Below are 26,135 nucleotides of genomic sequence, written 5' to 3' on the forward strand. Positions count from 1 at the left end.
CGTCATCAAAGACATCAGCGGAGGTCTCCTGACAATAGCGGCGCGTGACTGAACTCCCCGCCATGCGCCTCGCGTGCCACTCGAGAGCCTGCCCGTCATACACACACTGTCACGGATGTGTTGATATACAGTATTTATGGAAAGTGTTCCACTGCACCACTGCGCTTGTTTAAATACTGTTTTTCAAAATAAGTGGTGTATTTTGAGGTTTTTAAAAACTAAAAACAAAAAAACATCATCACAATATAATAATTTGCACATATTTATATTTTTATGGGGATATTTTGATCCCAGATTTAAAGAGATTTGAATGAAGCACACACACACACACGCACACACACACGCACTCACACGCACACACACACACACACGCACACACACACACACACACCTTGACGGTGCAGCTATATGTTTGTTTGCACTGAGCCCTGCTGTGAGGTGTTAATTTTGTCGCATTCTTCCCCTGAGAGGAGGACTTCAGAGACTCTCGCTTCAGTTGTGCACTCATCCGACAGCTTCACCGCTCGGCCTGGTGATGCTGCCGTGCTGTGCTGCTTTACGGTAACAGTGTGCTGAACACACTGCACTCCTGCCTGGTATCTCAACCCTCTGGCACGCTATTCTGCACTACTGGGCGAGGCGTCTTCTGTGGCTTCAGGGTGGGAACGCTGTTTTGATGTTGCAGGAGATTCGTTTTGGTGTTCGCTCTTGTTCAATTTACAGTGGCAAATACGGCAGACGGTTCAGGATGAGTTTCTCTCAGAACTCAAGATGTTACATAGATAATTCTCCCCTAACTCACCAAACACTGGGGCATGAAACACCGACTTCACAAAAGGTCACCATATGTCCTCATGTGAATGGCAGATTGTTACTGTGTGTTTGAGCACACTCCTGACCCACCTGGCATTACACCTGGATGTTTGGTTAAATCACTGTATTCCTATAAATCATTTTGCTTCAGTCCGGTCTTTAACGCTTCCATATTAAGAGCTCATCAGTGAGTTTTTAACATCAATATCGAGGTATGTCGCAATTGAAACATAGTGACATCATCGCAATGTGACATCATGGCAATTTGGTCCACATTGTGCAGCCATGCTTAAAAGTTACATCTCACTGTGCCCAGATCAGCTTGACCTTAACGCACACAAGGTCACCAAAGCTGAAATGACAGTCTTTTAAGTCCCTGTCCATTTGTCAAGCGCACTTAAAGGAGAGCGCTAAGAGCTCGGCTCTGTCGGGTTGTGACCGACTGACACGTTTGACGACACAGATGGTACACGAGTTTTTCATTAACCTGGAGTACCTGTATCCCACTGCTTCACAAGAAAGAAACATTTTAAGGGAAAAACACTGAAAAGAGAAGAGAAGGTGAGGGGGGGCTGATCCCCCACTGCGGGAGGTGGCTATAAAAAAGGAGAGATGTTATCTTGCCTCATAAAAAGAATGCCTTCATGTCTTTTAATCGTTTGAATCTCAAGTGCGTGAGCCGTCAAAACAGTCAGTCTCTCAGCGCCTACATAATACCGTCTTTTCAAAAGGCTCCTTTGATGAGATGATGGAAACCTTTCAAGGGCTCGTAAGCGCTGCTACGAAATTGATGGCGGGAGGCAGGGCGGTTTCAGCCATTAAGCACCTCCCTTTTCGTTTAGAGGACGATTACAAAACTGCGTGCCAGGACGAAAGCTGGAGGGAGGCGCACTGGTCCGTGTGTGTGTGTTTACTGGTCTTTCATGTTTGTTTATTGGTAATGAATGACTCCATGGGTAATTCACTCCTCTAATAACCCCCCACTCTCCTCGCCCTCCCTGCAACGTTCCCGCGGGGCAGGGCAGGAGAGGGACTAGGCCCCACCCTGCAGCTGTCTGGGCCCAGCAGAGCGGAGCGCGTCCAGAGCGCCACGCCCGCAGCCGGGTGGCCGCCAAAGCAGATAGCCTCCGAAAAATAAACAGACGACAGCAGTCCGGGGACCGTTTACAGGAAGAGGATCTAAACCGTCGAGCCTGGAGGGGAAACGTGAACGGCGCTTCCCCTGGTGCGAGTCTCGGGAGCGTGGTCCGGGCCCGACACTTTCGGTGGCCCTGAGGGGGGGGGTTCTCTGCCAGGCCACGCTGTCCCACCCGGCCAGCTGGGCGCCGTGCCGGAGGATGAGCAGGAGACCGTGGGACCGGAGGTTGCTGACAAACACTGCTTGCACAGCAGCGGGGAGGCCTGGCACGAGTTTTACATGCCAACTGTTGGCTGTTGGCCACTAGCACTGATGAAAGCCCCACCCCTCCTCTGGCCCTGCGGCCACACCTCCAAACCCCCCCCCCCAGCTGCCCCTTTTCTCGCTAATAGAACTTAACTGTGTGTGCTGGAGGCAAGGCATTTCACTGCCAGACCACAGGGGGGCGTTACGCCATTCAGCCCGGCCCTGGGGCATGTCATCCATCTTTTGGGTAACTGGGAACTCGCTCTCTCTCTCTCTCTCTCTCTCTCTCTCTCTCTCTCGCTCTTTCTCCTCTTCTTTTCTTGGCCTACTCCTTTCTCCCATCCTCCTTTCTCCTCTCCTGAGCGGCCAGGCCCCTGGTCTGGAACGCACTCCCCCGTGGCTTGGGTTGAAAGCATTCTTATCGCCAGGCCTGTCGTCAGGGTTTATTTAATAACTATCACAATAAAGTCAACAACAGGCCCAGGCTCGGGGGCCTCCAGCGGGTCCCGCCTCCCTCCCCGACGTGATGAATTGGGCCCATCAGGCCGGCCAGCTGCCCTGGAGCTCTGCAGCCTGCCCCTGCAGTGGCTCGGGTGCAGACAGGAAAGAGGCAGGGAGGCCCATTTTGCGACAGCATGCCAGAAGGCTCGGGGTTGGGTATCAGCACGCAGGAGACTCGGAGCAGGAGCCAAGCTCGTAACCAGCCACACCGGGCACGACGCGGACATGCGCGTCACATACTGAGCCGCTGAACAGGGCGGAGAGGCGACCCTTTGCTCCTCTGCCTTGGTTCCAAGAGCTCGAGCAGACTCACTCTGGGGTTATTCACGACACTTTGAAGTAGCAATTAATGGCCCGCACAAGATTGAAATTATATTACCGGTTAAAACACTTTAATTCCGCCATCGTTATCTATAGTGCCCAACCAGCTGGGTAGAGGATGCCGTATGGCATGTAAAAGGATATTTTGGACTGCTGTGACATTCCTAACCCTCGTTCCTTAGAGCTCCGAACATCACTTCTCGGTCTTATCTTCGCTCCTTGGGGAGCGGGGTACTCATAACCTCCTCTCTCCCATTGCTGGTGCGCATTGGCCGAGGCGTAACGACCCTGGGAACCGGCAATAAGCAATGAAAAGTAGATCGTGGGCATAAATTGAGATTTGCACAAATGAGCTGCCTGATTCCTCGATAATTGCTGGCCAGAGCGGATGAACCCGGCCTTATTGGGGGGGGGTTGAATTCGGAGGCATCTCGTAAAAGCTCCGTGGCCGCTGGCTGACCTTGAGTGGCTCCAGGAGATGCACGATCCCACCTTTGTGGCCAGCTTTGAGTTGGGCGGTGCGCTGTTCATGTTTCTTCCCCGCGGCAAGGCGCGCCCCCCCCCCATACCGACAACACCGCCTGCACCGCGCCTGGGAAGGTGAGATACCGCGGGCGCCCGGGGTGGGAAAGGGGAGGAGAAGAAAGGGAATGATTTAAAGGATCTCAAGTAAGCACTTTCTCTGGTGTTATTTATTTTTTCCCTCCCATGCTTTCCCATTCCCTCCTGTCCCTTTTTCTCCATCTCCATTTTAAAGATGATGAACGACGCGTGGCAGGATGCTATTAATCAGCGCAATGTCATTGAAAGGGTCCTGATGAGAGCTGCACAGGGGCCCCGGTATCCCTGCACAGGCTGCGCCCCAGCGCCTGAACATTACACACGTCTGGAGCAGCTTCTGCAGGGACGAGCTCGACCGGCACCATGTGGAGATCACAGGACAGAGTTCAGAAGAACCTGCGTGCCCATGTGACCTACCCAGAAAGCTACTGCATCGGGACTCGTCAAAGGGTCAACAGTGACTCACAACCTCTGTGTCTGTGCTTTTAAGAGGGGCCGCTCGGAAAGAATACCCCGCACACAACGAAGCTGCCACTAACCAATAACCTTCTCTCTGCACCAAATGAGGGCGTTTGCACAGGACCTCCCCAGCCGTACGATTAGCATAAGAGAGCCAACGCCCAGTTCATGTCGGAAAGTAAACTCTTGGCAAAACTTTAGTTTTTTTTCCTTGCGAGTAAGTGAAGGATTTACAGGGGCAGCAAACCAGCAAACGTTTAATCGAGATGAAACAGGTCACTGAAAAAGCCGGCGGTGGCAAGAGAAGCCAGCTGAGATCACAGACGTTGAATATTTCCCTCACTGGTCAGTTCGTTTGGAGCTGATCAAAGGCGCCTGGGCCCAGAGGCACTGGGGCGGTAAACAGGTCGGACTATCAAAGCCTAGCCCTGCCATTCAGAGGGACTCGGCTACGACCCGGGCCACCGCGGGGGCTGCCTCGCAGACGGAGACGCTTCAGTCCTGATCAGCTTCAAACGAAGCCCTTGATTTCTCACCCGCCGAGCCTGGGGACGGGAAAGGCAGAGGGGATCCTGCTGTGTTTTCTGTCCGCACGGCAAACACAACCATAATGCTGTGGACTAAGAAAGGCAAACACCAGCGTGTGTGTGGTTCTGGGAGGAGGTTTTGTGCGGAGGATTCTGAAGAAGAGAGAAAGCCCTAATCCCACAGATCCTATAAGGGGTTCTGGTGGGCCTGGACATCTTACGTGAATCCCGGGATTGTTACGGCGAGTATTCAGGGTATGTTATATCATGCCACGTTAGAACAATGGCATGAATAAGTAGACGAATTCCCCAGAGTGGAGTGAGGCCCCTTACACAGCAGGTAGATGTAGGATGCAGCGTGGAGGCACAACTTTGCAGACAAAAGGGTGATCTCTGACACTGGTCGCTCCGGGCAACCGCAAAAGTCCTCCCCGACAACCAGGCTCAGTTCTTTCCTGTGTTGACTGATGGGTGGGGTGCGGCGGGGGGGGTCTGTGACCGCGAGGGGCTCTCTGTTTCTCGTTTCCTCTCTGTCAAACCAAGACCTGCTCAATCATTTAGAGCGCTGCAGAAGGTGACCGCTCTTCTCGTGTTCCTCATGCAGATGACGCGTGAGGAGTTCAGCCAGAGGATGGAGGTTGTGGCACAGGGGGAGCTTAAGCCCGTATGCTCGGCCAAATCTCGCATTCAAGAAGCAACACAGAAAGAAGAGGAAAATTTCAAATCACGCGAGGGTCATTGCCACTGTGAAGCCCGAGGTGCTATTAAAAGATCGGCTATTCTGGGCTGGACGTTACCACCGCCTAGGCTTCGTAGGGCAGGCTGGGAGATTGCTTTAAAGCTGTAATCAGTGGGAGAAATGAGCAGGTTCAAGGCTACCACGCCGTTATATTTTCCTTTTTGACTTTTAGCAGATTAGCGGCTTCAAAAGAACAGAGTGCCTCTTTCCTCACCTCAGGAGTGCCTTTCAAAGACGACGAGAGACGCCGGCGAAAGCGCCGTGTTGTTTGAATATCAGCTGCGCTTCACTGAATTTACCTCACACTCTTCCAGTTATGGGGCCGAGGCCCTGGAAACTTCAGCACTGCTGTGCCCTTGACAAGGCTGTCGCCAGCGTCCCTCAGAACCAGTCGTTCTCCCTAGGGAACCGTCCCTAGCAAGGGCCACCCTTACCCACTGAAGCTTCACGTGGCCTTCTCTTCGGGATAACTACCACCTTGGTCTGGCGCTAACTCCTGGGAGAGGCTATATCCTGTCTGAATCTGATTCTTTACAGCTGATGACAGAAGAAGAAGAAGTGTGTGTGTGTGTGTGTGTGTGTGTGTGTGTGTGTGTGTGTGTGTGTGTAGAGCGAAGGGGTTAGCAACAGACCTGAGGCTTTTTCAGCTATAATTCACCCGTACAGACTATACAGCGTCGCTGGCAGGGGCATCTCGTATCAGCTGGGTACCTCCGAACGGGCAATCGTGGGGGCAAAGGGGAGTCAGAGAAGTTAATCAGTGGAAACTAATTGAGTTCAGTCCCAAGGGAAGGCGGCGCCTCTGAACCTCTTAACGCGGTAGTTTCTTTAATGGCAGTCTTCGCTTTCCACTGCGTTTCCTCGGATGGAGCCATTTCATCAGGGGCCTCCGTGAACTCGGCCTACGTCGTGACTGATGATGAAACTGTGTTTTGATTATGTGTCGCAGCACATCAAGCTAATCGGGTCCTCTCTCCTTCCGTGTCTAGGATAAGGAAAAAGGACACGCAAAGGCCTGGGTTTTGCGACGTGCTCTCCGGTTACTGCCGGCGTCGGGGTGAGCAAACGTAGGTGAGTGTGTTCGGCGCCAGTGCAGACAGACAGGTACAGGGCACCCGCTAATTAAAGCCGGTGGCCCTGCGGACCGTGCGGCAGGCGGAAGACTACGGGGTCTTGCAGACGTGCAGAAACACACCTACGGCACACGTGCACGCCGGCGTGTCCCGCACTCACTCCGAAACGCAGTGATAAATGCTTATTTTCTGGTCTGTGTAAAGTAAAGTTAACCAACCTTATCTGCTGAGGAGAAGCTCAGAAGGGCTTAAAGATATTAAATGTGACTCAGTGTGGTTTGCGTTGTATTTCGGATGGTGCCATTGACACGCATGAGATGATTAAACGTCCACTACTGGACTCGCAGGTGTCGGCCGGTCGTCTCTCATTTGCGTCCTGGAAGCGCTGCGTAAATGAGTCATTCTACAATTATTTTATGATATAGTGGGTTTCTTGGGACCATTACAGCTGACAGGCTCCTGAGACACTAGCTTGTTTTCTCTCTCTCTCTCTCTCTCTCTCTCTGCTTTGTTCTTTCTTTTGGTTACACCCACAAAAGCTGTTTACTCTGTTTTAGAGAGACAAGAATTGAGGTGCTTGGAGTCAGCTCACTGGGGTCAGATAACTCTGCTCGCTCTGCTGTGTCATCTCTCTCTCTCTCTCTCTCTCTCTCTCTCTGTCGCTCTTTCTCTCTGTGCAGTGGAAAGGGCACTAGATGAAAAATGTTCAATAGGAACGCTCTCTCTGCTTCTCCACTCCCTCCCTCCCTCTCTCCCTCCTTCTGTCTTTCTTTCTCCCTCTGTGTGTTAATTCATTCATGGAAACAGACTCTCTCTCTCTTTCCTCTGTGAGGTCCAGGCTGTTTCAAGCAGGCCACAGAGGAAAATCAGTCTAGAAATGTTAAGGTGTGTGTGTGGGGGGTCAGCAAGTTAATCAGAATTGGGCCTGGATTGTGAAAGGCCACGATGTTTACGTTCGGTGCAGTCGCCATCAAAAGTCCAATTCAGCAACGTTCCCATCACAACTTTAAGGCCTGCCCAGCCAACGGGTCCAAATCCCACCCCAATTGCCGCAAGTGGACCCGCCCAAGCCAACCCTACCTCCCTCCCGAGTGGCCAGTCCTCCGAGACGCCCACGCACATGCTCTGCCATTTTTCTTCAAAGCGATGAAACAATATTTGGAGTGGAAGAGCAAACACAGGGGAGAGGTAATGGGAGGGGAGCAGGGGGCGCCGGGCGTTACAGGCTGATGAAGGGTCCTCTTGTTTCATTCTTGTTTACAGAGGAGAAAGAGCGCTAGAGGGAGGAAAGTAGAGAGCGAGGAAGAGAAAGAGAGAGGGGGATAGAAAGAGGGAGGGAGAGATGGAGATAGAATAACAGAAAGACAGAGAGAGACAGAGAGAGAGAGAGAGAGAGAGAGAGACTGGTGACTCCTGATCTTCAGGGGGCTGGCTTTATTCACCCGGTTAACCTTTCCAGCCACCCGCTTCCTCAAGCACCCCGAGTCGGGGCACGGGGGAGGGGCTGCGTGCCATGTGGTGTGAGCGGCTTTCGCACGTGGGCGCACCATTCCTCTGAGTCAGCCGTTGAGGGGAACTGACACAGAGAGCATCTTGACCCAGAGTGGGTAAACGGGCCCCGATCGCGGAGGGACTTTTGCCGGGCCGTATAGTGTCAGAGTGGACTGTGGGCAGAGTTGCACGTAATGGAAACCGGCAAATGGATACAAACAACAGAAAACACCGCACAGAGCTGGAGCGTAATGTTCCGGAGAGAGAAAACACGCCTGTTTATTCTCCTCTTTTCTCATCCGGAGGGCTGCATTTCTGTATCACAAGCAAAAAATGAGAGATATATAGCGGGGTGGGGGGCTGGTGTGCGGGGGTGGGGGGACGCAGGCTTTTTTTTTGTTGTGATGGCTACGTGGCACGTTAAATCTCACTATACCTCATACAGTGAAAACTAATTCCAGTCTGTGAGGCTGGTACCTGGGGTCCAATTATGTTATCACAAGCAAGACAAAAGCAGCCATTGTGGAGAATTCAATGGGCTCTGACTACCAGGGTCTTACTCTCCGTTCTCCCCTCGCTCGTGGAGAAAAGGCAGAAGATCTTCAAGATAAATACTCCTACTATTATTAGAAAACAAATTCACTGCAACAACTCCCCTAACCTCATTCAGACATTAACATACACACACACACACACACACACACACACACACACACACACACACACACACACACACACACACACACATAAACTCGCATGCTAATGTGCCACAAATGTCCTCATGCTGGCAAGGTCACAGGTCACAAGCCAGCAGACTTTAGTAACGGAGCTTGACAGCAGAAAGGCAGGTAGTACACTAACCAGCACACATCAGCAGTGATGTAATCAAAGCCCGCCCCATGGAGGAAAGCCGCGAGTGTAGTCGGGTATTTAATTACAAGTCTGGGACCTGGGACGGGTCAGAACTGCACGTCCGCCTTCCCCCACGAGTCACCTGCATCACATTAGGAGGATGAGAACATGGTGACCGGCAAACGAAATTGTTTACTCCAGATCCCCTCATCAAGCAGTGGAAGAAAGTAGGTCTCTGGGAGATAGTGTCAGAATATCCTCGCTGTGACCCCCTTCTGTGAGAGGAGGAACGGTTTGACGTCGGCAGAAAAACAAGAGGATTCGGATGTAATTGGGCGCTGTTCTTTATTTTGATGTGTTTCTAAAACTAACCTGGGCTCTAAAAAGTGAAGTCGCCCACGTGCGGGGACTTTTATTATGTAGAACACTCATCCTGACTGTGGCTCTGTTTGGAATCCACTGGGCAAAGTTGTGCCCGACACTAAGGGTTCTTTAAACAGACATTTAAGAGTGTAATGAAAGAAGACCACGGAAGAGCAGGGACACTAGGACAAGATGGCGTCCAGCATTGGATCTGTGTGTTGCTTTTACTTGGAAGGGATTGGACGTGCCATGCTGTGTTTCAGGCTGCATTCCACAACCTCCAGAACTGGCAGAAATGGAAATGGCTTAGCTGGCCGTGCCTGGAGCCTCACAATCCTATCACAAAAATCCCTTTCCCACAGGTCCCCATGAAGTTCGCTTCCATTAAAACAAACAGGCATGCTGGCCAGTCTATTGTCCCATCCCTCCTGAGTACAATAAGTCAGGAGCGGCAGCGTCCCTGCGACAGGACGAGACTTGGCAAATGGTGACACGCTTAATTAGGGCCCGATGTGATCCGTCTCGGAGGCTTCTGAACCCCCGACTGGACACGGCTCTGCCATGATGACGCAGAATGGATTACTCACTTCAGTAAAAACAAACACCACTTTAAAGACGACAGGCGCCGCGAGCGAAGATGGGTGTGGAGGTGGTGGCTGGGGTAGGGATGTGAAGGTGTGGGGAAGTTGGAGGGGGCAGAGTGAATTCCCGCAGCTCAGAGGCAGGTGTGTGTGTGTGTGTGTGGGGGGGGGGGGGGGTTGAGAGAGACTCCTGGCAACGGCGCCCGTACCTGACGGCGAGGAGGGCGCAGCAACAGCATGAGCAGGGGATTAGCGTCTCCGGGCACATCACTCCCACAGATTCTCCGCGTTTCTCCCACCGAGGGATTATCTGTCAGTTACTGGGTGAATCACTAAACCACAAAGACCTGCTGTCCTCTCACCAATCCCTTGTCGTCAACGGCGACGCTGCTGCTGATTTTGGCCCCCTCAGAGTTGGGCCGGCTACGCTAAACCTTGCTCTCCAGGGCTCGTCGCGGTCCTCGTTAACCCTGAAGCCCCTAGGAGACGGATAAAGGCGAGTGAACGAAGACAATGACAAAAGAACCCTATGTCTAGACGAGTGAGACGTTTGTCTGCCTTTACTCCTCTGCCATGCCTCCTCACGAGCATATCTGATCACCCCCCCCCCCCCACCTGCCCCCGGACCGCTGACAAATCTGCCCCCGGGGAGCTTCCCAGACACAGATACCCCCTGTCTGTCGTAATTGATCACAAAATGTCAGCTGGCAGGTAGGTCCGCGGTGCACTCCGGGACCTGGGAAAGAGGAGGCTGAGAAGATAATGATTTAAGTGACTTTATGGAGGTCAGAGGGCAGGTGCTGAGGTCACAGGGGAGATTGCGGGGGTGATGGGAGAGGCTGGGGGGGGGGTCGCTTCTTTGGTCTGCTGTGTCAGGGCCACGCGCCGCACCCTCTCACCTCTCCCATTGCTTCGGTGTGCCGGCTACTCTGGGCCCTTTAACCGGCTCGGATAAACAAGGCCGTTCAGACCACACGCTCACACTCCGCCTCCTTTGTTCTCCGAGTCCCTCCGTTCTGTATCGGTATTGACAGAGACATTCTGCCGCTCAGAAGCTTCGCTGATGCCCATCACTATAAATCAGCCGTTTCCAAGTTATAAAATTTTAAAGAGCTGCTCTTTGGATTCACACTGACGTCTCCATTAAGGAGGCCAGAACTGATTACGGCTACAGCGACGAGAGACTCGTCCCAGCATGCCTTTTTCTAGTCGTTGCCGTTTGATAAACTGCCGACCACCACTGTTAGCAGAAGAAAACCCAGAAGCAGGGGGAGGGATGTGGGGAGGTACGGGTCATTTATTCCTGCAGAGCCCATATCCCTAAACTGCCACGCTGCCTGGAAAAAGCAGCGAGCTTGAAACAGCGTAACCGGATCCCCGGCCCGGCCCCGCTCTTTCCGCGGCCGGCCAGCCGTCTCCCAGAAGGATCCGCGGAGAGCGTGATGAAAGATGAGCCCCAGCAATCTAGTGATTACAGCGGGAGGCGGAGATCCCCCCAACACCCCCCCGCCCCCCCACCCAGCCTGGAGAAAGCCCATTACCCACGCTCCTCTCCTGACATGCCCATGACGTCCTGGGGAACGGAAGCAGCACCAGGGAGGACACACAAACGCTTACGGACATTGGGAGCATTTTCTCATTTTACAGAGAAAAGTCCGCCCTGAAATCTTTCACAGACAGTCGGGCAGAGGATTTCAGTGCCATTTTCCAACCAAGGATTGAGTTAGCTGTTCTGTAAGCATCTATCAAGCTTATCAAGACAGGGCAGAACTTCTGGAACCTGCTGCGGTCTCCAGATGATTCCTGGCCAGTGGAGTGAAGAGAGGTGGGCGGGGCCTAAGGGCCTGGAGCGAGAGGAAGTCGTTCATTTCTGTCCTCCGCTCCCGCCCTGCGCCGGTGCCCTAATCGGAGCGCTGGAGCCCGCAGAGGCTGCGATTAACAACAGGCAGGACAGTGTGAGGCCCTAATAGTTACAGGCTCGGAGTGCTGTAACGCAATTACGGGAGCTGTGGAGAAACAGCTAATGTGCATGCGACGTGGCGGGCCGATATGGATCAGGTATTGAGTCAGGCTGTTTTCAATTCACCATACGGCGCACAAACAAGGAGCATTAGTTAGATTAGATGGGGTGGGGGAGGGGGGTTTCTGGGGGGCCCCGACAGAGGGCAAGTGGATTTGTTTAGCATGGCCTGTCAATTACCATCCAAAACCTTTTGCTGAACGGTTATTTATCTTCAGTGTGTGTGTGTGTGTGTGTGAGAGAGAGAGAGAAAAGACAAGACAAAATGAGCCCAAGATGAGATTAATAAAGGGAAAAGGCCATTGACTGGAGCTATTCACATTCAGGGCCACGCCACAGCAAGTCTGGGGGGGGGCTTGTTGGGTTATGACCATCTGCGATAATGCATAGGACCAGGCCGCCTTCATCCATCCTCCCCCCTTAATGTAGTCTGATCTGAGAAGAAAAGTGGGGCTTTCAGGCAAATTTGGCCCCAGGCAAATCCAGACCCGACCCTGGTTACGGTGAGATAGGTGAAGCAGCAAAAATATACCAGCTGGGATACAGGACGGGAAAATTACCAGTTGGAGCCCAAGGAAATGCCACTTCTTATCCGCAAGACGGATGAGGCAAACATGTTTTAGATCCTAAAAGCAGCTAAAATAGATACAGGGGAAAAAGCGCTAAAGCTAAGGAATTTGCTGTATGGCTGCGCAGCACGGAGCCCAAATCTGCATATGGCCTACATTTGCTTCTGAAAAGACCGAAGAAAAGAGCGGAGGCGCTTGTTTGTTTTGTCGCTGCCGAACCACATCTGTGGAGGCAAACAATCAAGATGGTGCAGGGTGGTGTTGCTTCGCATAACTAGCCATGTCGCGCCTCCTTGGGCCCGTGCGAGTCCATTACTGGCATTTAAAAAAAACGAAAAAATTATTACTACGATACTGAAAGCGCTGACTGAGATCTGCAGTGCACGGCGCTAATTAGCGGATTGTTATCGGCCTCGTCTCAAACGCGTCTCAGAGAGAAACTGGAACAGCGGTTGTGCCCAGGCGAAGGGCTCGAGACGAGCGCTTTCTCTAGCGGCTACGTGGGGAGGAAAATGGGACTACTGTTTTCAAATAAAAGCCAGACTGTCAAGCCTCACGCACGTAATGGCTACAGCATGGCAGTCAGACCCAGGCGCAGGGTGCTGTACGCCGTTACTGAGCCCGCAGTAGAAATCGTTATCGTCATTAGCAGATTACTGAACCGAGGGGACGTTACTTTTTTTTTTTTTTACCGGAAACCCAGAGACCACTTTGCAGGACGAGGGATGGCACCAAGCAGATATTATTTCAGAATATCTACAGGAAAAAAAGAGTCTTTCAAAGTCATTATCTCCCCATGTAGCTGGAGTTGCATCTCGGAGAACCTTCCAGAAAGACCAAAGATAAGTGAGAAAGGGACAGGAAGTGAAGGTGAGGGAAAGCGATGATGAGCTGTGACAGGGCCTTAAGAATACGGCGGGAGAAGCAGTCTTAGTGACAGGGAGGCTGTTAGTCCTCTGCAGTCAGACATCAGCCCGGCGCATTCCATGGCAATACAGACAAATCCAGTCCAACACGGCCAGGCACGGATCTCCGAGCTATTGGACACAGTAAGCCGGGTTCCTGTCCGGCATTTGTTTGAAGTGCCTCTTAAAGCAAACAGGAAAGGTCGGAGAATACAAGAAGTCACCGGCTAAAGTGTAAACGATGCTGCCTGTGATTCTTACGAACACATTTCAGTCCACGATGGAACATCGGGATTAAAAATCACGGCACTGGCTGCAACAGCCGGCCCCTCTTATCCCGTTCTTCCCAAAAGCGGCATGAAAAAATCTGACTGTCCGTTTTCCGTACAAAATACGTAGCACCCGACGGGCACAGGGAAAGTGAATCTTCCACATGCCGTGAGCTCCAGCACCGCCTGGCTAAACTCATTGCTCCGCACGCAAACGCGTTTGCATCCGTCCTTACCTGCCGGCATGACGGGCGGATGGGCGGGTCCTGTGCTGGTGCCGCCCCCCTCCCTCTGGGCCGGCCCACTCCTCCTCAAGCCCAGAGTGTTGTTTTTGTTGGCGAAGCTTGGCTGTGCTGAAGTGAGGCCTCGCGATAAAACACCTCCCTCGCTGTAACACCGGCAAAACACACGCAAAAAAAGACACAGCTGGTGAAACATGGGCCTTTCTTCTCTCTCTCTCTCTCTCTCTCTTTTTGGCGGCCTTATTGAAAGAACAAACACAGAGGAGATTTACCGACGCACTCTCTCGCAAATGAGAGGCGTGAGGGTTGTGCGCGCGGCGAAATTTATGTGCGCGGCTACTGAAGGCAAGCGCTCAGCACCTGTAATTCAAACGTGACGGCTCCTCTAAACGGGAGGCCCCACGCAGCCCGAGCTCACGAATGGGCCGCGCGGCTGGCCCTTTTATGCCTGGGCCTACACGGACACCAGCCGCACCCTCCATCCCACTGGCAAATCCATCCCCACCCCCATGCCTGGAATCTATACGTTTCATACGCTGTGAGAGGATCGTTTGTTTTCCGTGAGAGAGGGTTCTGGGGAATGCCTAATGCCCTCATAATGGTGTATCAGTTTACATCATGGAGCAGACTTGTGTGTGTTCCACTGCATGCGCTCAGGTTTATGACCCCTGACTGAGACGCAGGGGCCATAGGCTACATTTCTCAGGCAGAGGGAGAGTAAAAAATCTTTTTTGAAAAACACATGAGACAAAATTGAAGATAAAAAGCCATGTGCTGAGAATGTGTCTAGAGAGGAGGTCAAACTCGTCTGCATTACGAAGAATCACCAGGTTACCTGATGCTCCTATTCTGAGAGGTAACTTCACACACCGCACGCTTCCATTAGAAGACTTCAGGCCAGGACTCATTATTTATTCACGTACTCTTCTATGTTTGGAGGTCTTCCTCAAGCCTGGTAAGCTACTCTTGTTTAGTGTGCAATCTGTTCCTCCCATCCTCTCTATGACCCCACGAGAGTCCGCTTTCAAACTCCACACATTCTCATTTTTAACCGGCTACCGGTTTTCTTCAGCGCCACTTGAGATGCTTGACCATACTCGGCAGACGGGGATGGTTCAAACCCGTGTTGGAGGCGCGGGGTGAAGGACTCCCGGCCCGGGATTGGCCCCCGCCGGTGCGTCACGCCCGCTGCTTCTTGATGCTCCTGCCCGCGCTCCTTCTAGGAAAGGCAAGAGGGGGTGGAGCAAGAAGCAAGGCTGTGTCAGGCCAGGCAGAAAGTCCTCATTAGGGAGACTTACTGTCGGCAGAGCGCCTGTAAAATTAGCCCCGGCAAGCTTGGCCCAGTTTAAGCACTCCCAGCTCCTGGGACCCTAGAGACTGGCGATGTGGCTCCGTGAGCTCGAAAGTGCTGAGTTCAGGCCAGCCATGCATACCGCTAACATCACGTGCTCAGAACTGCACGGAACGAAGAAAATAACCCACGCCCGACATGGCCTCGGCGAAGCCGGCGTCGGACTCCGAAAAGAAAGGCCGGCATTTTGACCGAGAGGATAATTCCTAGCGGCATCAACGTGGACCACTAAAAAGCCGTTTGGTGCTCTCTCATTTTGGGAGGCTGTGACCAGAGAAAAAAAAGGATACATTGCTGACACAAGAAAGCAGGAATCAGGGATGGGAAAAAAAAAAATCGGTTTGCTCTTAAATTTCAATCGCGCTCATTGCGAGACTCATTGCGAGACACTCCTGAGACTTTTCGTTCTCTCTCAACAGCCCCTGCGCCAACCCTGTGTAGAACTGATCACAATATGGGGCTCTAATTTAGCACCTCATTTAACAGACTGAAAAAACAACATTAAACATTGACATTGTGACACACATTCACTGAAGCCTTCCCCTAACGGCCTGTGCAGTTTACGGAGCTGCTTTGGCACTTGTGCAGATAACTCCGGGTAAGAAATATGGGAGGAATTATAAAAAAGGATGGCTTGCTCCGAGATGAATGCCTGGTGTTCCCGCATCTTTATCTGGCTGGAACTTTTTTTCCTGCTCTTGATGCCTGATTCTCAGGTTTGACATCACACACAACATGTGAAGAAGTGCTGGAGGCCAGACTGGTGCAGAGGAGTGTTTTATCTCCCCCCGTCTGAGGACTGACACAGTCCAGGAACCAGACGCATGGAATCCTTAGATTACACAGGGGGCTTTCCGCCTCAGAATGACGACCTCTGGAAAAGCCCCAGCAGACCTCAAGCCAAACACCTCCTTACACACACACACACACACACACACACACACACACACACACACACACACACACACACACACACACACACACAGCTCATGGGACGCCAGTGTGGTATTTTAGGACCTCTTTCCTCATTTACTTTGGCCCCAGAAGCCTTTTTCCCGCACAGCTTTGACATCCTGCCGTAAAGCACATACTGATGATAATAAGAGCATTAAGGTTGTACAGAGGGTACAGTTGGCTAAAACCGCCCTCCCTAATTACCCACCCGAGAGTGGGCTATTGCATGTATGCACGTAACATTTCTCACCCGAACACACACACACACACACACACACACACACACACATTTTAGGGTCCAGACAGCAGGGGTACCTACATTGTCCTCTTATCACCACTGACCTGCGTGGTGCCCTTAATGGAAACCAGAGCTCAGTGAAGAAGGAGAGAATAAAAGCTCAAAGCAGTGTGCTAATGTATGGTCTTTATTTAAGCCCCATAAAAACAGGAAGGCACAAACATTTATCTGCGCTGCGCTTTCATCTGTCAGCCGGCCTGAAGAATAAGAGCGACGCTGATAAACCAGGGAGGAGAAACAGGAAGCGTTCCCCCCTGCCTGTGCCCCCCAGCTTGCCCGGGACGCAGCAGAAATGAACTGGTACATCAGCCAAGTGCAAAAATGTAAATAAATGTAAGTAATAAGAAGTTCTCCTAGTATAAGCACATTAGCAGGCTACATGAAACCAAAGTAACATCCCGAACTAAAGATACAGGTCTAAACATTCCCAGCTGGCTGTTCACCAAGGGGTGCGGGTCAGGACCAGCGGAGGGACACGGGCAGGAGAGACAACCAGCTCGGAATGCCACGTTCCGGCCACTCAGCCTACAGAAGCCCCTGAGAGCCTAGCCTCTTAGAGTGTGTGTGTGTGTGTGTGTGTGTGTGTGTGTGTAGAGGGGGGGATAAAAGCATCACTTCCACTTCATGCTGCAGTGGCAGCACAGGAGTGCAACACGCAGCATGTTCCTAAACCCCTCACCTCACCCCACCTCACCTCACCCCACCTCACCGCACCTCACCTCACCTCACCTCACCTCACCTCACCCCACCCCACCTCACCTCACCCCACCTCACCCCTACCTCACCTCACCTCACCCCACCTCACCTCCGCCGCAGGAAAACGGACGTGCAGGAACACTTCCAGCTGCGATGCCTCACCCGCAGGCTCGCTATCCACTGCCACTATCGTGTAAAACGCTTGTCTGTCTTTGCTTCGTCGCAGGTCAAAAACCATTTGAGCACGGGAACACAGTAAGTGCTTCAGGCCATAGGACACAGCCACTCTGTTAGCATGACTGGAGCTCTATTCATATATATAGCACAAGGAGATCGGTGCACTAATGCCACGTTTGGGGCTACGTGGTTGGGGAAAAAAAAGTCAAACAAAAAACTAACTCTGTCCTCCGAATTACAAAAGAGAAGCCATATCGCCCTCCTCTCCACGCTGACCCCAAAAAGAGGGTGCTCATGTGATAATAACTCTCATCTCTCTCTCCATGTCCTGATCACAATTACCCTCTCGACAGGCGGAGTCGGGACTGTGAATTACACTTCTCTGATCCGCACCTATAATTGGGCACAGAGGGTCCTCGTGGAACAGAAGATCCTCCGTAAGCAAAAAAACAAAAGACGGCCACGGTTCGGATTTCAAAGGGAAAGTTGTTCAGTAGAGTGACATTAAAGCAAAGGCTCATGTGTCGACACAACCACAACACAGGCGCAACACACACAGACAAAAAATGTATCGCACACACTCAAAATGTGCACGTGAACGTTAATGACAGGCTCGTTACAGAGAGAGACATTTGCGCCGACGACAGACAGGTCAGACCCTTCCGGACTGGAATGCTAGCGTGAAGTGTTGGTACTTGTAACAGTCTGCACTAATGGACTGCTAATAGAACTGAATGCTCGTGCTTTGACTCTCACAGACGCCCCCCTCCGTTACACACAGTAGTTTCGGAGGTGACAGGGTGTGATTAATTGCGTTCACTCCCACTCCCATTTTTTCTTTCCAACAAAGGAAGGAGGGGAAGAGCTCCGGCCTGCTTCTCCTACCTGCAGAGCCGGACACGGGCCAGTTCTGAGGCCGACCAGCACAACACACCTTGCCCCCCCGGCTGGGGAGCATGATGTCAGGGCGGACGAGCTGCAACCTCAGCAAGATGGTCTTCACAGTAATTACCCCTCCCTCTGCCCCGATGCCACACACACACGTGCGCTTCCCCGGCGTCACCCACAAGGCAACGGGAGGAAACGAGGCACGAGGATGTTTGATGACACCTTTACTTTAACCTGCGTGTGCATGTGCTCAAACCCACCCAACCGCCCCTCCAATACACACACACACACACACACACACACACCCAAATAAAACAGCCTCTAAAGTGCCCTACATCATGTCATCCTCAGGGAATTACCTAGGCGTTACACGTGCTGGGTCATTCTGTGGCCGTCTCCTGCGTGCACAATGCAGCCTTTGTGCTCTAAGAGAACTTGGAGAATGAGCGTGATGGCTGTAACCTTAGCAGTGCCCCTGAGAGCGCCGAGGCAAGCTGCTGCCGTAATGGTGAGAGCAGCAACACTCGCGCCCGCTTGCGCATCTATTGGCGGCTAAGGCTTTGCACCCGTCCGCCTCCTTCAGCCCCACCCCCCTGCGGATGTTTTCGTTGTTAAGGAGGCTGAATAATGAAAATATTTTCATTAGGATCAGGCTCCATAAGCAGAGCACAGAGGGCAAACAGACCGAGAGAGAGAGAGAGAGAGAAATGAAGAGAAAGAGAGAGAGAAAGGAAGAGTGTGAGAAAGAAAGAGAGAGAGAGAGAGGGGTGAGCACATGGAAAAAGTGGCCCGGCGTTACGAGCTGCTCAGGGGGCCATTCGGGTTCACATTATGCTCTGGGAGCCCAAACAGGGGAGGCCTTGTCTGCTCAGGAGCAGCGTGGAGTGCTCGCCACGTCCCCGCCGCTCCTCAGAGGGCTCGCCCGCACTGGAATTTTGTGAAGAGCGATGAACGATACGATGACGGCTGGCCACAAAACTCCAGGAGCACGCAGAGAAGAGAAGGAGAAACACACACACATATACCCACACACACACACACACACACTAGGATGGTTTACACACATTTGGACATCTCAGGCCCTCATCCACGGAGGATCTGCATATCCAAACAGACAGCCGGGCCGATTTCAGCCCCAAATCCCCGAGCCCATCTGGGTGGCGGAGGAGAGGCGGAACAGGGGGCCACTCGCAGCCCTGTGAGGGGCTCTCTCGGGCGGGCACCGCGTCCTTTGGCCCTGCTCAGCTCCCCCTTGACTCTCAGGCCACTATCACCACGTCTGGGGACACTTGGGGCTGAGATGCCCTGTGTGGTGGCAGCACTCGTTCACTCTCCCTCTCTCCCTCCTGCCGTCTCTCCCCGAGGCGAGGCGAGGCTAAGGTGCCAAGAGGCAGGTCAGATTCAGCACTTCGGTTTCTGATCCTCTCGAAGCTGGATTCTGCACACTTGATTAAAACAAGTGTATATCCAGGGGCACTTTAGAGCGGTGATGGAAAGGGCTAGAGAGAAGAACTTGGCGGGGAGGGGCGGGGCGAGGCGGGGCAAGGCGGGGCAGGGGGGTCGGGGCAAAGAGAAGAGACTCTCCAGTGAAGGAGAGAGGTTACTGTTGAAGAAGAGCAACTCTTGAATAACTAATCTGGGAAGTACTTTATCTGTGAAGTATTCCCCGAGTGATTTGGGAATGTGTGCAGCTCTTCAGGAACTTCAGAAAATACCGGGGCCCATTAATTAGACACGGACAACGTCCTTCCCGAGTATCGACTTCTTAATGGACATGGAACGCCGTGGTTCAAGTTGCCTTTGTAGTCAATGTCACTGGCCTCGGAGGGTTTGGGAATGGAGGGATTATGTCATCTTGCAGTGTCCTTCAGAAACTGGAGCTGGCCAGCTTTCCTCCTTTTCCATGTAACTCATTAACTATGCAAGATTGTGGAGTGGACTTTAGCCCTGCTGGATAAAGTTGCTAACAGTCCTAACCCCGCGTGGAATATCCGTATCCCGGTGACATTTTCTTCGCCTGAGGCGGATGATAGGAATAGATCGGACAAAAATAACCACTACTTTCAGATGACTGTTGGCCTAAGGGGAGAACAAACTACATTCAGCAACATAAAAGAGGTATTGTGCTGTTCCTGAGTTCCCATCTTACCGTCTTGGATTTGGTCAGTCATAATGGCATTTTTTTACTGATCTCCATAACTACAAGCTCAGCAGAAGCCGGACACCTGCATGGGACAAGAATGCACACCAAATTGTCCCAGAGCCCCACTGTGAGAGGGTTTAAGTCTGTCAAACATTGCTGGGGAGATCTAGCAAACTGGTTTTTAATGGAGGGAAAGGCCGTTACGCTGCCCCTGCGTGTCAGGAGGACGACTGAAACTGTTTACCTGGACAGCAATTATATCCGTCGCTAAAACCAGAGGCCCCAACAGCGAAAACGAAAGAAGTTACATCGGCTCTTTGAGCGATGATGTGTCATCGGGAACATTCCACGCGCAGAAACCCGACACTGGAGCGCTCGAGAGGCCCGTATCCATCCCCGCTATAATCCAGCGGCAGCGGGAACATTATCTGAACGCTTTAGTTCGCAAAGAAAGCTTCAACAAATGCCTGGTTTAAGGAATGCATTAGGAAAAGCATCAGCCGTTACACACACACACACACACACACACACACAACAAGCTTTTCATTCTGAATTAGTAATGAGTCCAGGTAGAGTAAGCCGGGAAAAAAAACCCCAAAACATTTCTGATCATTTTCAACTTGTCATAATAAAATATAAATGTATCCATAAGCACACACGAATGTCAGGAAACATTTCTAACATTTCATTATCTAACATCTGATTATCTCAACAAAGGAGACATCCGTACAGCGCTCTCGTGAAGGTCTCCACCCCGGGGCCTGAAATCCTAATTGTTTTCCTGGACTAAAATAACGCTTTATCCGTCATTCAGTCGTAGGCACATATGCTGACATTCCTGCCAATGAAGCTTAATGTGTGATCCGAAATTCAAAGCGACTCAGATTAATTCAAAATTGGCATTAAAAAATAGCCCAAGAGTAAACGCCAACTGTATTTCATTTTGTTACCCTTTAGACTTCATGGCGAAACCTGGAATAAGTTACGAAGAATGAACTCACGATGAGTGGGAATTTACGTAAATACACACATCTCCCATCGCGGCCGCTCGAGCAAGTCGCGACCGCGCGCACCCGTCCGTACCTCAGAAGTGCACCGCAGGTTACACCGAGGCACGCGCATACACAGAAAGGTGCCTCTTCTTTGTCAAGATCATCCCACGTTACAGGACAAAAAACGTGTAACAGCGATCATTTCTGCTGCTTTGCTCCGTGTCCGGTCGGCTTCTGTACCACTCCGTTCGCCACCGCCGCCACAAGCATAAGGAGCCAACCAGCCTTTTAAAACTTTTACTAGAATTATTCGAAACTCCAAGACTAATGACCTTTAACTCATAAAATTACACGACGGTATCGTCAAAATATAATGCGTACATTATACATAATGAAAGCTTATTCACACAGAACAATAGCAAGCATTCGCTATCATTTACATAATAATAGGATTAATATGATTAATAAAAAGACGCAATAATAATAATAATAATAATAATAATAATAATAATAATAATAATAATAATAATAAATTTATTTGCTTAAATATACTTATATATTTTTTGTAAATATTCAAATTCTTTGTCCAGCACGTTTCTTTTATTGACTAGATTACTGAAACTCAGTAGGCTAGTGATACGGGAAAATAATGAAGACGTAGCGGATTAATACCATACATTTATGGGCGGTAAAATACATTCTATTACCTAGTTACTACTGCTAAGTTTAGCCAAGATCTCATTTTGAAAGCATATAGCCAAAAATATCTCATAATCAACTGGCACCCAGTAAGCGTTGTACCTGGCGGTATTTTAGCTAGCTTCTTCACAAAGACTTATAGTAGGAGCAGCACAAAGTCATATCTTTCTGTGTCAGATATTGGCAGTACATTTTTTTTTAGCTGAAATTGTGAACATTTGCAAGGGATGTTAATTTTGTGATATAACCGCAGAAAACTAAAATGCGCGTTTCAAGTTGAGCGTCATTGCGTGGCCCAAGTTTCCATATCTGAGTCTCCAAATCCGATGGAGCAACATTTCTTAGACAATATATGAAAATTCTTTGTATAGCGCTGAAGTTTCAGCGCGGGCGGCTCCGATAGTACAGTCTAGTCTACCACATTAGACTGCCATGAAGAGTCTGGTGCCATAGGATGTCTTACCTTGAGCCAAACTAATGTGGACGAAGACAGGAAACAGAAACATGGACACAGACATCATCTGCAGTAAGAATCCAGTACACCTTCTTTCCCGTTTCGCAGTCTTTCCACTTTTCCCCATGATATGAACAGTCGAACTCCGCGGCCGGACGAATCCGTCGCCTGCTGCCGACGAGATGAATTTCCACCACCGGGAAGCAGCGCTTCGGCTCGCGCTACCGAAACCAAACTTCAACACACTTCAACGCACGCGATGGTTGCACTGAGCGGTTCCGCTGGATCCGCCGTCTTGCTTCCGACACCGAGCGGAGCGCGCCTCTGCCGTCCGGTGCGAATGTTCCCGTGCGGGTATCCTCCGCGTTGGCGGCGTGCGCGCTGTCTGCGGGGGCTTCGCTAAGTCGCCGACGCGCGCGGACTATCACGCTGCCAGCGGTAGGTTCCTGTTTGGGTAACAACGACCGTCACTGAAGTTCTCGCTTCCGCCCGTTAACGGGACCTCTTCGCTCCCGGGAACGTGGAACGACCTCGTCTCGAGCGCGCGTCTCGCGTTCTGACGGAGAGTTGAAGGGGAGCGCGAGCCGCGCCAGTGCCATGCTGCCTCCACCAATCCAAACACACTCGACTCTGCGCGCGGCCAGGAGAAAACCGGGTCCGGATAACGGAATGGATGTTCATCCTGTCATTTACATCGATTAGCCGCGCTATCGCACAAGCGTCCACGAAGCGGCAATCACTCTGGAGTCATTTTCCATTTGGGATTCTGGCAGGCTTCTCTGTCTAAGACATTTGACGGCTCTTTCAAAGTCCGACAGCCATGCTTATAGAGCCTATTTCTAACCGAGATCCCTCCCTATTTTGGAAAAACGTCATCTTTACTTTAACTTAAATACCGTTAGTATTTATTACTGCCAATACTTTGTTCCTCAAAAGCACACCATAGTGAGCGGAGTCGGGGGACGTGCTTATACAACGCTCCGCACAGGACACTCACTTGGTTAGCGCCCGGTTTGGTGGAGCCATTTCCTTTCTATTGGTTGTGCTGTTGTCCTCGTTCTGTAGTCACAGCACTATTTTTAGATAAAGCAGGTCTATGTAAATTTTAGTTGGGTTGCATTTATGTTTGTTTATTAGAATTACCTCTCATATTTTTTTTTAAATGTTTTACTTGGGGGGAAAAAAAACTCACACTCTTCCCTTACATCAGCCCATTTATAATTCACTGTGTTCTTGACACAGTTTCATTAATGTTCCATGTGACTACAAACTTATTAAATTCATCAAAGCCGAGTGTGGAAATAAGGATATTTTTGTTAATGTTTTACCCATAAGTTGGATCTTTAGCCCGAAGCCAACTGGAGACAACTACCCTGCTCTGGAGTCTAATCACCAAAACCTTTTTTTTCCCCCTTTAAATACATTTGCTCTTCTTATCATTTCTCTCCAGATATTCATTTAGACACACTAATTGCTGAAAACCTGCTCTCCAGTCACAAGGCAAAATCGATAATTATGACAGGAACAGAACCACGAGCAAACAGAACAGAAGGGTGGTGTGCACCTTTGATACCCTGGGTCTGGATCTGACGTTTGAACACATGATAAGCTGGAAGTGTGTGTAGCAAAATTGCCTCATCAATCTTTCCTATCTTCACAGGCATGCTATATATATATAAATATATATGACTGAAGAAAGGGTTATTTGTAGCACCACAAAGGTAAACACACATTTTCAGAGTTACATGTTGGTGTTATCTCCATGGTAAAACTTTAATAGCGGCTGAACTAGACAAGCTGAAGCTTGTGTGGCCGAAGTCGTCCACACCCGATGACATCGTCACTGAACGAAACGTTATATCGTGTGCATAACATGCACATGCACCATGACCTGTAAATAGCCCCAGTGCTGTCCCAGTTTGCCCCAGTTTGCCCCAGTTTGCCCCAGGGCCTAATGAAGGTGGATAACCTGGAAAGTTTTTTTTTTGTAAAGCCACAAAAGCCAGACCCACTTCAACCTCACATGCAAAGTCAGGACACGTCGCCCTTTGATGTTGGACGTATTCCTGGATCCAGACACATTCCAGTTTTGCTCGACTGAAACCAGCTCTTCTGTGCCTCGGTCGGTGGGGGTGTGTGAACGCCCTTGGCGAGGAACGACTCTGGTTACCAGGTGACTTGTCAGACTCTCTCCCTTTAATCTCTCCGAGTGACACCTTGGAAAGCACATTTTCATGGAAGGTGGTGGTCAACATGGGTGGTCTGCTTGTGTAACTTCATACACACAACTGTGAGTACTGAATGCGCTGCCTCTCTCTGCGGTAGCTTTGCGCAGATATGCCATTATGTGTCCCAGCTATGTTTTTGCTCGGAGTGCCACAAATAAAGTTTGGGGAATGTGTTAATTAAAACTTTGGAAGCTCGCATTTAGGATGTTTGAACTTTTTAAAGGAGCTATGTATTTCACATCCGTCAGTCAGATGATTCTACTGTTGTCTTGGTTCATTTGAGCCATTTAATTTGGTTGTGTAAAATGTTGTCTTTAATTCAATTAAATGTCATCGTAATTTGACAAATAAGGTTTCCCTGCCCTTATTTGCCAAATTATCTGAAAGTGATCTTCACACGGCTTGCGTTTCACACTCTTCCTGTGGCTGAGGGTTGTAAGTTAGACATTATTTAAGCAAAGACCTTGAGCAGGTCTCTGTCAGCAGTACATTTACATTTTACTCTTACACAAATATTTAAAACTTCAACAATTTAACAACCATTTTTGCTCACTCAACAGTTACTTTTGTAATATGAATTATTTCACATGAATAACCACTTTGACTGGTTGCTGCTAGGCCTCAATATCTCTCCTAAAACAAACTACATTTCCCACCACTGAATACAGTACTTTAGAAAACCTGCCATGGAACATGACAAAAATAAAACGGCTGGTTTGGGAAAGCGCGGAAGCCAACACAAGCTGTTGTATCAGCTCAAGACCAAAGCAAAACTCCGAAGTAGCGGAGCTACAAGAGAAGCCGCAAAACGACATTAGTTGTCATGACTGCTCAGATGCTGCTTCCAACAAGAACAGGCCCGAGACACAGCTTTCTCCCACTGTAGGTGAAGTTTAACTACTCTTACCACTACAGGGCTAAGGAACAGCCTACACTGAAACAGCCAGGCATCAATCCGTACAGGAATGCTTACTCCTAATTCCTGTTCTCTTTTTGCTTTGGCAGTGTACCTAAACTTAGGAACTTGCTCAGATAGCCTGTTCACTTCCACAGCATAAGAGAAACACGGCTCCCCGGTGAGCACGGGGGAGAGGCACTCGGATAGGCGATCATTGAGTAATGTCTCCTTTCGCTCCTATAGAACACCAGAGGTGACTCACCTTGACATCATTTCCTTTCCTCGATGTCCGCTATAAGAAGGAGTGCGTGAACTGAGCAGAGGTATTCTCTATTATTCTTTATTCTGCCACTCTGCCTGGCGCAATTTCCACTTTATACCCCCTGTAGCTGCCATCTTAATCCGCCCGAACCGGGCCATAACACTGCACAGGCAACAGTCTCTATGAGCATGAAAGAACATAGACGTTATATTGTTATTACTATTTAATATGAACATTATCAAGCCTTTATTACAATCTTTTTGTTATATTCAGTGATTGCACATGCTTCTGAGTCACCATTAATTTCTCGTGAAAAAGCTTAAATCACATTTTGTGGATATGCGATTCCGTATCGATTTTGCAAGGAACTGCACTGAGGAGTTTTGGACTTGCATAAAGCCAGCCCATATCAGCAGGATTACGCA

At 50.4% G+C, this 26,135-nt stretch overlaps 1 protein-coding gene across 2 annotated transcripts in view; it reads right to left on the minus strand.

Moving 5' to 3' along the window:
* Window positions 1-23,409, minus strand: part of unc5c (unc-5 netrin receptor C) — a 109,353-nt gene extending 85,944 nt beyond the window's left edge. For both annotated transcript variants that reach the window (XM_027003507.2, XM_027003506.2), the window contains exon 1: window positions 22,332-23,409. In XM_027003507.2, coding sequence (XP_026859308.1) covers window positions 22,332-22,449 — 118 coding nt within the window. In that variant the 5' untranslated portion in view covers window positions 22,450-23,409. The remainder of the gene's footprint in view (window positions 1-22,331) is intronic.
* Window positions 23,410-26,135: the final 2,726 nt, after the last annotated feature.

The sequence above is a fragment of the Electrophorus electricus genome, chromosome 17, assembly GCF_013358815.1.
Source record: "Electrophorus electricus isolate fEleEle1 chromosome 17, fEleEle1.pri, whole genome shotgun sequence".
NCBI lineage: Eukaryota > Metazoa > Chordata > Actinopteri > Gymnotiformes > Gymnotidae > Electrophorus > Electrophorus electricus.